Source organism: Carcharhinus amblyrhynchos, chromosome 29 (assembly GCF_965287045.1).
Source record: "Carcharhinus amblyrhynchos chromosome 29, sCarAmb.v2.hapA, whole genome shotgun sequence".
Taxonomy (NCBI): Eukaryota; Metazoa; Chordata; class Chondrichthyes; order Carcharhiniformes; family Carcharhinidae; genus Carcharhinus; species Carcharhinus amblyrhynchos.
In genome coordinates this window covers 9,019,439-9,031,632 of record NC_137352.1, presented here as the reverse complement: position 1 = coordinate 9,031,632, position 12,194 = coordinate 9,019,439, and the positions used below count along the sequence as shown (strand labels likewise).

At 46.6% G+C, this 12,194-nt stretch overlaps 1 protein-coding gene across 2 annotated transcripts in view; it reads right to left on the bottom strand.

The window, feature by feature from the left end:
- dscaml1 (Down syndrome cell adhesion molecule like 1) overlaps nucleotides 1–12,194 on the bottom strand; it is a 605,093-nt gene that overhangs the window by 236,088 nt on the left and 356,811 nt on the right. For both annotated transcript variants that reach the window (XM_080214516.1, XM_080214517.1), the window contains exons 5-7: nucleotides 8,105–8,383; nucleotides 4,160–4,435; nucleotides 1,897–2,193 (exon numbers count right to left, since the gene is read on the bottom strand). In XM_080214516.1, coding sequence (XP_080070642.1) covers nucleotides 1,897–2,193; nucleotides 4,160–4,435; nucleotides 8,105–8,383 — 852 coding nt within the window. The remainder of the gene's footprint in view (nucleotides 1–1,896; nucleotides 2,194–4,159; nucleotides 4,436–8,104; nucleotides 8,384–12,194) is intronic.

Here is a 12,194-nt window from a genome sequence, read left to right as displayed (position 1 = left end):
TCATTGCAATGTTAATGTAAGCTGACTTGTGACTAATAATTAAAAAACAAATAAAACAACGTCAACCAACCCTAGTCCGACTTGCCAGTGCATGGCAGAAGTACGTGGGGAACATTGGTAGCTGAGAACTCGTCCAGTTGAGCACAGATCAAATGATTGGGAAGGGGGGGGTAGCGGTCAGAAAGCTACTAGCTCTGAAGAACGCAGCAGCTGAGTGAAAGGGCAACGAGGATTACAGGACTCAATGCGATTTTCGGTGAGTTAGAGCTAAGAGGCCTATGTGATCATTGCCTCATTAAAGTATAATAAGTTAAGGTCAAAATATTGTCTGATTTCAAGAAGAAATTAGATATAGCTCTTGGGGCTAAAGGGATCAGGGGATAGGGAGGGAAGAGGGGCATCAGGATATTGAATTTGATGATCATAATGAATGGTGGGACAGGCTCAAAGGGCCAAATGGCCTCTCCCAGCTTCTCATTTCTATAAAGGAAAGTCGGGCCTTTCGCTGAGATCCCAGTGTTGCTTCATTCATTTTGTTTCTGTAATAACCATCAGAAAAAGCTTCAGGGAAATTCGGCCTATCGGTTTATCTCAGCTGGTAGGTCGTAGGCATTAATTAGTCCATTGCAATTGAGGGATTAACCGAGCACTTTTCAGGGACGATATTATCCTTGAAGGATCCAAGATAATGATCCACCAAACATGCTTGAAGTAATATGCTTCCCTGGTACCACAGTCAGGACAAAAAAAAATCTGAATTTGTAAAAGGAATTAAAATTAAAATTGCATTTAAGGCATCAAAATGGGGTGCTGTCTCTTTAAATTTGTCGCTCGCTAAAACATGGCCGTAATCATAAGAAAAACGTGAGGGGGAGCCGAGCGTGCAGTGTACGTGACATTAAAGAGAATTAAAAATCAAACTGTTTTTTGTTGGGGGTCTTGTCAAGTTTGATTTGAGAAACAGCAGGTCAATGGCATGTGACGCTGCCTTCAACAACACTCAGAGCCCAGTCAGCAGGGCACAGCTTTGCAAAGTTGAAAGCCTTTGTCGCCATTGTTCAGCATCCTGCAAGATGCTCGCACGGACCATCGTATGGAGCCTGTCTCGTTGCGAATCCTCAACATGCCGCCATGGTTAAAAGAGAAAAGTGGAAACCTCAGAATTGACATTGTTATGAACAGATCTCAGTGAACCATAGAATTCCTACAGCGTGGAAAGAGACCACTCGGCCCATCGAGCCTCACCCATGCCCTCCCCTTCGCCCTACCCCTGTAACTTTGCGCATTTACCATGGCCAATCCACCTAACCTACACATCTTTAGAAAATAAGGGGCAATTTAGCATGGCCTCTCCACCTAACCGTTACAACTTGGGACACTAAGGGACAATTTAGCATGGCCAATCCAATAAAACGCACATCATGGGACACTAAGGGACAATTTAGCATGGCCAATCCACCTAACCTGCACACCTTGAGATACTAAGTGGCAATTTAGCACGGCCAATCCACCTAACCTGCACGTCTTTGGATTGTGGGAGGAATCAGAACACCTGGACGAAAACCCATGCAGACACAGGGAGAATGTGCAAACTTCACACAGACAGCGACCCAAGCCAGGAATCGAGCATGGATCCCTGGCGCTGTGAGGCAGCAGTGCTAACCACTGTGCTGGGAATGGAGAGATGTGGGGGGGGGGGGGGGGGGCCACCAGAAATAAACAGGGAGGTGAAATGTACAATTATCAGTGATGGGGATGCGATGATTTGTTTGAGAAGGAAATGCAGCTCTTTGAAAAAGAACCAAACAAACGAACACTTGGAATAAAACATCAGGTTAACACGAGACACTTCACAACAGAAATTATCCTATCGGATATTGAAAAGTAGACAGGCACCTCTTACGTTTATTCGCGCTTGGTATTCGGCGCTGCCGACTAGGTTTCTGGCGGCACAGCGGTAAACCCCTCCATCTTTGATCTGCGGGTTGGTGACATTCATGTGGCTGACGGTGGTGCCGTCGGTCAGGGTGTACTGGTTAGTCCGGTGGCCGCTGTCTCTGACGATTGACTCGTCGTCCAACGTCCAGGTGAGGGTAGGGGGAGGGGCACCTTTGGCAGTGCACATGAGGGAAAACTGTTCACCCGGATTGACCACCTTCTCACTAAAGGAAGAGACGATTCGAGGCGTTCCATCTGCAGAGAGGGGGAGGGGGGAGGGGAGAATAGGGAAATTAAATAAATGGAAGGAGGCGGATGAATTTTCACTTCCTTTTCCACGAGTGCTCCAGTCTGCTGAGAGGAACTGTGGGTGTAAGTCACAAATACAGACTGCACACAATGTCCGATCAGTACCACTTAGCCTTCCATCTTAAATCAAAAGAACATCTTCCCCGATGTAAATGCGCCAGTGCTGGGGAACATCGGACTTTGTCTCCACAATGACAACCCCACGGGTAGAAAAGCCAGAGGCCTTTACCTCCTGGGATCCTGACTGGCCAATCCTACGGACATCTTGTTTCTCCTGGCCTCAAGAATAAATGATGTGGAGATGTCGGCGTTGGACTGGGGTAAACACAGTAAAAAGTCTGACAACACCAGGTTTAAGTCTAACTGATTTATTTGATAGTAAACTCACTAGCTTTCAAGGTTTCCCTTTGCGTCAGGTGAATGGAGAGTTCCGTTCACTCTCCAGTCACCTGACGAAGAGGGAAACCTCGAAAGCTAATGAGTTTACTATCAAATAAATCGGTTGGACTTAAACCTCAAGAATAAAGAAAGACATTAGCTGTCCTCTCCTCCTGCTGATCTTTCCTCCTCCAATTCCCTCCTCCTCCACACCTCCCCCTCATCAAACCACTCCCTCCTCTAATCTCCACCACATCAAACCACTCCCCAATGTCCATTCCTTCCCTCCACCATCTCTCTCCCACATCCACACTTTCCCTCCTCAAACCCTCCCCCCTGTCAAACCTTCCCTCCACCACACCTCCCCCATGTCCACACTCTCCCTCCTCTACCTTGTCCCCATGTCAACCCATTCTCTCCTCCTGCTCTCCCCCATGTCCACACTCTCCCTCCTCTACCTTGTCCCCATGTCAACCCATTCTCTCCTCCTCCTCTCCCCCACGTCCACACTCTCCCTCCTCCACTTCTTCCCCACGCCAATCCGTTCTCATTTCCATCTCTCCCCCACATCAACCCACTCTCTCCACCACCTCTCCCCCACGTCCACACTCTCCCTCCTCCATCTCTCCCCCATGTCAACTCCCCTTCCACCCACCTTCTCCCTCCCCCACGTCAGAGCTCCCGCTCCTCCACACCTCCCTCACATGCTAGCTTTGGCCAATTGGGAAGGTTTTTCAGCTTCACGGCAGAATGGTCGTCAGTTGCCCATGACATCATCCCGGCCTTACTGACAGAAGGACATTGGCCCAATGTCTTTGGTCCAATTTAAAGTTGCAGTCAGTCAAATCAGGGAGTGAGGACAATGGGGGTAACTCTCCTGCTCCATGACTGAGAATTGTTTACACCCGCCCCATAAGGCAGACAGACCCTTGTGGCTTAATGTCTCATCGGAAAGGTGGCTTTGACAGTGCAGCAATACAGTGATTTATTACAGTGAAATATGGCTTCAAGTCCCTGGGCCTTTGCTGACACCTCAAACACACAGGGTATTGCAGTTTAAGCAGCCTGGCAAGTTAGCAACGAAGATGAAATTCTCCCACCTCACTCACTGTGGGAATCGTAGTGGGCGAGGCAGAGAATTCGGCAGACCATTCAAAGATCCATCGAGTTCATAAATCATAAAATCATCAATCATAAATCCTTCAGTACAAAAGGAGGCCATTCGGCCCATTGAGTCTGCACCGATCACAATCCCATCCAAGCCCTATCCCCCATGCATTTACCCTAGCTAATACCCCTTGACACAAAGGGGCAATTTAGCATGGCCAGTCCATCTGACCTGCACATATTTGGTCTCTGGGAGGAAACCCATGCAGACACAGTTCGGGTGGGAATCTCTAGTCCCGGGGCACACAGGGCTGGAGAATCCCACCCACAGCCAAGGCTTCAAGAGGGTCCCGATTTGGAGGATTCAGTCAACCCTCCTCATGAAATTCATCTCTAGCGACTGCACTCTGCTTTTTAAAGTATATACCTTCCAACACTATGATGGAGAAGTCTTGTGCAGTTTGGAGTTTCCTGGTGGCAAAGCACTGGTAGGCTCCTGAGTGACTCTTCTGAGCGGATGTGATGAGAAGTGTATTGTTATTGATTCCTCGGATAGAAATGTAGCCGTCAGGAACAATGAGCTCAGTGTCCCTGTACCACTTGATGACGTACTCAGGAGAACCCAGCACACTACACGACAGGATGACAGTGCTGCCAATCCCAGTTTTGAGTTTCTTTGGAGTCACTGTTACCCTCAGCGGATCTGCAAAAGTACCAGATAAAGAAAAAAACAAATTACGACCGAAGTGGGGGACACAGCTGTCTTAAATGCGTAAGATCCATTTTCTGTACACCAGTCGTGTGCTACAGAAATCAAAGCAAACATTCAGGAAGGAAGATAATGACATTCATCGTTACATCTGCTTTATCTGTGGACCCACGTTCATTTGGGGAGAGGAGATGGCCCAGTGGTATTTCTGCTAGACTGTTTTAATCCAGAAACTCAGCTAATGTTCCGGGGACCCGGGTTCGAATCCCACCATGGCAGGCAGTGGAACTTGAATTCAATAAACAAAACATATCTGGAATTAAGAATCTACTGATGACCATGAAACCATTGTCGATTGTCGGAAAAACTCATCTGGTTCACTAATGTCCTTCAGGGAAGGAAATCTGCCGTCCTTACCTGATCTGGCCTACATGTGACCCCAGAGCCACAGCAATTGGGTTGAATCTCAACTGCCCTCGGGCAATTAGGGATGGGCAATAAATGCTGGCTAGCCAGCGATGCCCATGTCTCACAAATGAATAAAAAAAAGAACAGCCCAGCACAGACGCTGACAACACAATCCGTTGAATTTGCACTGGCTCCTTCGAAGAGCAATCCAATCAGGGGAGGCCCAGTGTGATGCTCTGAGGACGTGGGTTTGAATCCCACCATGGCAGATGGTGAAATTTGAATCCAATAAAAATGTGGAATTAGAAGTCCATCATTGTAAAAACCCATCTGGCTCACTAATGTCCTTTGGGGAAGGAAATCTGTTGTCCTTAACTGGTCTGGCCTACACATGACTCCATAACCACAGCAGGGATGAGCAATAAATAGTGACGACGCCCAAATCCCATGAACAAATAAAGAAAAGTCTCATTCCCAAGCTCTCTCCCTCTTCCTTAAGACATTCTCCCCTTCAAGTATTTCTCCAATTCTCTTGTGAAGACTTTGTAGATTGGTCAGAAATCCCCACCATCTTGCTCAATAATGGGTAGAGGGTCATGTGACAAGTCCTTGAAGGAGGAGATCAAAGAGAGAGGGAGGGAAAAGCTAGGTATGGTGACTTAAGGGTGGTCAGACCTGATGGAGTCTGTTGATTTTCTCTGGCACGAGTTAATAAATTTAAAATATTTTGGTTGCATTTTTGCAGTGAGTATCTCATTTTCACAAATTAGATTACCACATCTAGTAGGAAACTAAGTCCAATGAAATTAAATTACTTTGAGGTTGCAGCATAGAAACATGTCAGTCAACCCAGCAGGTGTCTATCCTTCATTAGAATCTCCTTGCATTCCACTGTTTCGCACTTATAAATGCAATAATGCCAAACAGACCATGATCTGATCTTCAAATCAATAAAACGTAGCAGGAGGCCATTTGGCCCATCAGGTCTGCGCTGACTCTCTGACAGATCATCTTACCCAGACCCTCTCCTGTGCCTTATTCCCTTGACCCCACACATTTATTCCACTAATCCCCCATCTTGGGACACTGAGGGGAAATTTAGCATGACCAATCTACCTAACCCGCACATCTTTGGGCTGTGGGAAGAAACCCACACAGGAAAAGGGGGAAAATATGCAAACTCTACACAGTTACACAAGGCTGGGTTTGAACCCAGGTCCCTGGCACTGTCAGGCACCAGTGCCAACCACTGTGCCACCCCATCTTGCTTACCCTCCCAGGTTGCTCCCACTCTCTAACAGAGTGCCGACCCTTTCAACGTGAATGAGTAGCACTGGCCAATAGTTTCCAGCCTAACATGAACTCATATTACCCTGACGGCTAGTGCAATATTCATTTTCTCTTGTACCAGGCAGACAATAGTATGGGTTGTCAGGATAAAAAGCTACCTCTCCTTCACGGAACGCATCAGATAATTCTCGAGCTCTTGGCATGACAGCTCTGTCGGATGATCCATCTGTACCAGGGGGATGATGACGATGCTATTGTCCTGCGCTGACTTCCCGCTAAGTTGCTCGTGTTTGTTAAAATGAAATATTAAGTGAGCTTTTTAAAAATTTATCCCCTCTATAGCGCACTGCGCTCTGCCTGTTGAACTAGTCTCCCATCTCAACAACTGAAATGATGAATGAAGAGATGGGCTTTGAATTTCACCCAAGGTGATTGGGAAATTGTTGGGGGTATTAAATCAGTAAATGTGTGAAATACGAGCCTAAACATGTCCACATCTGTTTCAAAGGCAGCACATCTGGTGGTATCTAAGTGACCCTCTCCAGACAGGCAGTTCCATAATTATATTGCGAGAATGATCAGGTTTTGGTAACCATTGGATTTGAGAGGTAACTGGCTTGCTTGCTGACTGATAAAGGGAGGCTAGAGCAGATTAAGCAATAAAGTGTTTTTATTTAAGCGTACTGCTTGTAAGAATTAAAATCTTCTCCCAAATCTCTCAGCAAATCTTCTGCCAGTATTTCCCCACACCAAGATCTGGTGACACTCCCCTGCCAACCAAACTTGTGAGCTAGGGCCTCCATTCCTGTGAGCTCTCCTTGGTTCAATCTTGCCATTTTAAGGTTGCGAGATCTCTGCCTCTCTCCCCCAAAAGAGAGATTAGAAGATATGCAATTAATCTGGCCATTCCTATTGGTGTTTTAACTAACAGTGTAAACTCTCATAGAATCACTACAGCACAGAAGGAGGCCATTCGGTCCAGCGAGTCTGCACTGACAACAATCCCACCCAGGCCCTATCCCTGTAACCCCACATATTTATCCCCTTGACACTAAGGGGCAATTTAGCATGGCCAGCCCATCTGACACTCACATCTTTGGAGCGTGGGAAGAAACTGGAGCACCCAGAGGAAACCCATGCTGACATGGGGAGAACATACAGTCTCCACACAGACAGTGCCCCAAGCCGGGAATTGAACCTGGGTCCTTGGCACTGTGAGGCAACAGTGCTAACCACTGTGCCATCACACCACCCCTGCTTCCAAAGCAGTTACGCATTCAATACAGGATCTAGCGATTGTCAATGAAGATGGGTGACTCGGTTTTATTTTTAATTCAGCAAATTATTGGCTGAATTATTGAAGTCTGACCTTTGGCCAGCTGGAACAAGGCCAAGAGTTTTAATGGAGAATGTTCTGTTTGTCTCTGAACATTTTGGTTTTTATTTCAGATTTTCAGCGTCTGCAGTATTATACTTTTGTCCCGAGTCGCCCCTCTTCACCTATCATAGCGATTAGTAGATATGCATTTAATTTGCCCATTCCTTTGGGTGTTTTAACTAACAGTCTAAAGTCTTATGGAATCCCCACAGTGCAGGAGGAGGCCATTTGGTCCAGCCAGTCTGCACCAATCACAATCCCAACCAAGTCCTATCTCCGTAACTCTACATATTCACCCTGCTAATCCCCCTGAGACCAAGGGTCAATTTAGCAGGGCCTAACCCGCACATCTTTGGAGCGTGGGAGCAAACTGAAGCACCCAAAGGAAACCCATGCGGATATGGGGAAAATGTGCAAACTCCACACAGACAGTGACCTGAAGCCAGAATTGAACCCGGGTCCCTGGCGCTATGAGGCAGCGGTGCTAACCACTGTGCCACCGTGCACACGGAGATGGTTTCGCACTGCGGCCTCTTCCATTCCTCGCAACCTCACCAAATGTTCGTGGAAACGTGAAAAGCTCTTACCAATGACTTTAATGATTTCAGTAACTTCCGCTGAGCCGAAGGTGTTTGTCACTTCACAGATGTAAGTCCCACTGTCTTCCACACGTAGGGTGTTGATCGTCAGGCCTGTGATGCGTTTAGTCCACCGGCTATCCACTGGCAAAGGCCTGTTGTCTTTCAGCCAGCGGATGGCTGGGCTGGGGTAACCTGAAGCGATGCACGGAAGCTCCATATTCTCTCCAGTTTTAACTTCTCTGGACTGAAAACTGTCCAACACTGTCGGTGCTGATTCCATAGGATCTGCGAACGGAGGAAGGTATAGATTTGGAGGAAGGTTCATCAAAGAATCACAGAATTGTTACATGCTTTTCTAAATTGGGCAGTGTCATTGAAGAGATCTTCAGACCTGCTCCTTGAGGGAGTAGGGCGCTCGGCATTTAAAAAGACCATAAGACATAGGAGCAGAAGAACGAAGAACAGTACAGCTCAGGAACAGGCCTTCCAGCCCTCCAAGCCTGTGCCGATCATGATGCTTGCCTAAACTAAAACTGTACACACTTATGGAATCCATATCCTGCCATTCCCAGCCTATTCATGTATTTGTCTAGTTGCCCCTTAAATGCCGCTATCGTACCCACTCCCACCTCTTCCCCAGGCAACACGTTCCAGACATTCACCACCCTCTGTGTAAAAAACTTGCCTCACACATCTCCTCTAAACTTTTCCCCACGCATCTTAAACCTATGTCCCTGAGTACTTGACCTTTCTATCCTAGGGAAGGCTATCTGACTATCCACTCTGTCCATCCCACTCATAAACTTGTAAACCTCTATCAGGTCATCCCTCAACCTCCATCATTCCAGTGAGAAGTAGGCCATTTGTCCCATTGAATCTGCTCCGCCGTTCAAAGAGTTCATGAGTTTGAAGTTTATTAATTAGTGTCACAAGTAGGCTTACATTAACACTGCAATGACGTTACTGTGAAAATCCCTTAGCCACCAGGGTCCAGTGCCTATTCAGGTACACTGAGGGAAAATTTAGCACAGCCAATGCATCTAACCAGTACATCTTCTGCACTGTGGGAGGAAACAGGAGCACCCAGAGGAAACTCACACAGACATGGGGAGAATGTGCAGCATAGATAGTGACCCAAGCCGGGAATCGAACCCAAAGCCCAGGTAGCGCGTGAGGCAGCAGTGACCAGTATGATGTGATGATCTGTGCAGAAGGAGGCCATTTGGGCCATCATGTTTACCCTGCCTTTGCAAGCAAGCATCACGACCTGGTGCCATTTTCTGCCTTTTCCCCGTACCCCAATGCACTGCGTCGATTCAGATAATCATCTAATGCCGTCTTGAATGCCTCGATTGAAGCTGCCTCCACCACCCTTCCAGGCAGCACATTCCAGACCCCAACCCCTGGCTGGGTGAAAAAAAATGTTGCTCACATCACATTTGCTTCTTTTGTAAATCACCTCAAATCCGTGCCCTCTCGTTATCGATCCCTTTACACGGAAAATAAAACTAAAATAAAAATCATTGGAAATAAACCTCACCTGAATACAAATTTCACTGCTTTTTATACTCATGGGAATAAAGAGATGGAAGGGAAGAGGGAGGGGGGTGAAAGCAAGTAAAAAAAAACAACTGGACAGGTAAAAAGAGAGAGATTTTCTTAGATAGAATAAGGTTTGGAATAAACCCAATGTTTAACTCACACTCAGCTGCCCACCTAAACCTATTGCTACTTGTTTATAATTTTGATATTACTGCTCCCTGAGAACAAAATGCTAAAAGCTAATAATGCTAATTCTAACCTTTAATGTTATTCCCCGAGCTACATAATTCCTTTGTCACAGCAACGCACTGGATGCTGTCAAATAAATGACACAATTACAAAAGCTGAGGGCCAATAGTACAGAACTCCCAGGCAATAGCAACACCAGAGGATGCCCCATTCGGAGACTGAATATGATGGCTTTTGTATGAGTGTCAGGAGGATTAGCAGGGTAAATGAGGGTGACGGGAATAGGGCCCGGGTGGGATTGTGGTCAATGCAGACTCAATGGGCCTCCTTCTGTACAAACGACAACGAACAAAGAAAATTACAGTGCAGGAACAGGCCCTTCGGCCCTCCAACCAACCATACTCTAGGGATTCTATCATCCAATATATCCCAATTACCAACACTCCTACTGTGGAAACAATTTGGGGGCCAGCTCACTGCCCGTTCATGCTGTGTTCCCGTGGCAGCGAAGGTAGAGATTTTGGTGACAAATGCAGCAGGATGGGAAAATCGTGTTGGCATGAACAGTCGGAATATTCCTGTCCTTCTCTCCAAAAGTGAAGGAGAATGGGAGTAGAACGCCACCCAAGCAGATGCAGTCAGTACATTCTTAATTTAAGAGTGTGTTTTGATTATTTATTTTGTGCACAGGACTGTTATTGCAGCAATAAAGCTATTCCACACATATTAGCAGCTTCATTTGTCATAATATTAGTGTTTCCTTTCGTGTGTGAGCTGCAAGTGGAAAGCAGAGCCATCTCAAGAAAGAAAAAAGGTGAGAAATTGCGTTCCTGTACCTGAAGGTGTGGCACATGGAGGAAAGTGGAGTTAGGTGTGCCAATGTCTTATCAATTACATAATTACAGGAAACAGGTGATGAGTATAGAAGTGATAACACGTAGAAATAGGGGATAGCTGGGACACTGGGTAGCTGTGAGGAATGTTGAATAAATGACACTGATGGTGGCACAAGGGGTTAGCACTGCTGCTTCACAGCGCTGGGGACACGGGTTCGACTCCCAGCTTGAGTCACTGTCCGTGCGGAGTCTGCATGCTCTCCCCTGTGTCTCCGTGGGTTTCCTCTGGGTGCTCCAGTTTTCTCCCACAGTACAGAAGACGTGCTGGTTAGGTACATTGGCCATGCTAAATTCTCCCTCAGTGTACCCGAACAGGTGCCGGAGTGTGGCGACTAGGGGATTTTCACTGTGACTTCATTGCAATGTTAATGTAAGCCTACTTGTGACACTAATAAATAAACCTAAACACAGTCAGTAAACTCTCTCAATAAGGAAACGCTCTGTGTCTTCGGTTTGACTTTGTGAACGGGGAGTAATGTGGCGATAAGAGAACTGTCCGATTTTACGTCCATTGTAAAGATTTTTTACTGATAATCAGGCAGGCAATTTTCCTTTACATGTGATTCCCCGGGCAAACCAACAGCTCTGGGTTGAGAATTCCAGATTTCAAAACCCAAAAACTTGAAATGGCCAAGAAAAGTTGAAAGTTTATTCATTAGTGTTACAAATAGGCTTACATTAACACTGCAATGAAAATCGCCACACTCTGGTGTCTGCTCGGGTACACTGAGGGAGAATTTAGCATGGCCAATGCACTTAACCAGCACACCTTTCAGACTGTGGGAGGAAACCGAAGCATCTGGAGGAAACCCACGCAGACACGAGGAGAACATGCAAACTCCACACAGACAGTGACCCAAGTCGGGAATTGATCTGGGTCCCTGGTGCTGTGAGGCAGCAGTGCTAATCACTGTGCCACCGTGCCGCCCTAGAAGGCAGTGAAGCCAAAAAGAAACCTCAAACAGACAAAAAAATTCCTAATCATTTATTTCAGCAATAGTCTAGGCATGAAAGCACATCATGTATCAAAGGAGTAAAAGGCACAAAGCTGGTGGAGAAGGAAGAGACCGAGATCTGGACGGGGGGAGTGGAGAGGTGTAGCAATGATACAATTAGGGAGTGGAAGATTGGAGAGCTGAACAGACCATCTTGACAAGCTTTGATAAAGGGTCATCTGGACTCAAGACATCAGCTTTTTTCTTTCCTTACAGATGTACTCAGACCTGCTGAGATTCTCCAGCATTTCCCTTTAGGTTTCAGATTCCAGCATCTGCAGTAATTTGCTTTCAGATCATCCTGAATAGGGTTTGGTGAGCAGAGGGGAGAGAGTCTACATTCTGAAGGCAAGTGTATTGCTGACCAGCCTTCCATCCTTTGACTCTGTCTACATTTCTCACTGCCTTGGCAAAGCAGCCAGCATAATTATGGACCCCACGCACCCCAGACATTCTCTCTTCCAATTTCTTCGG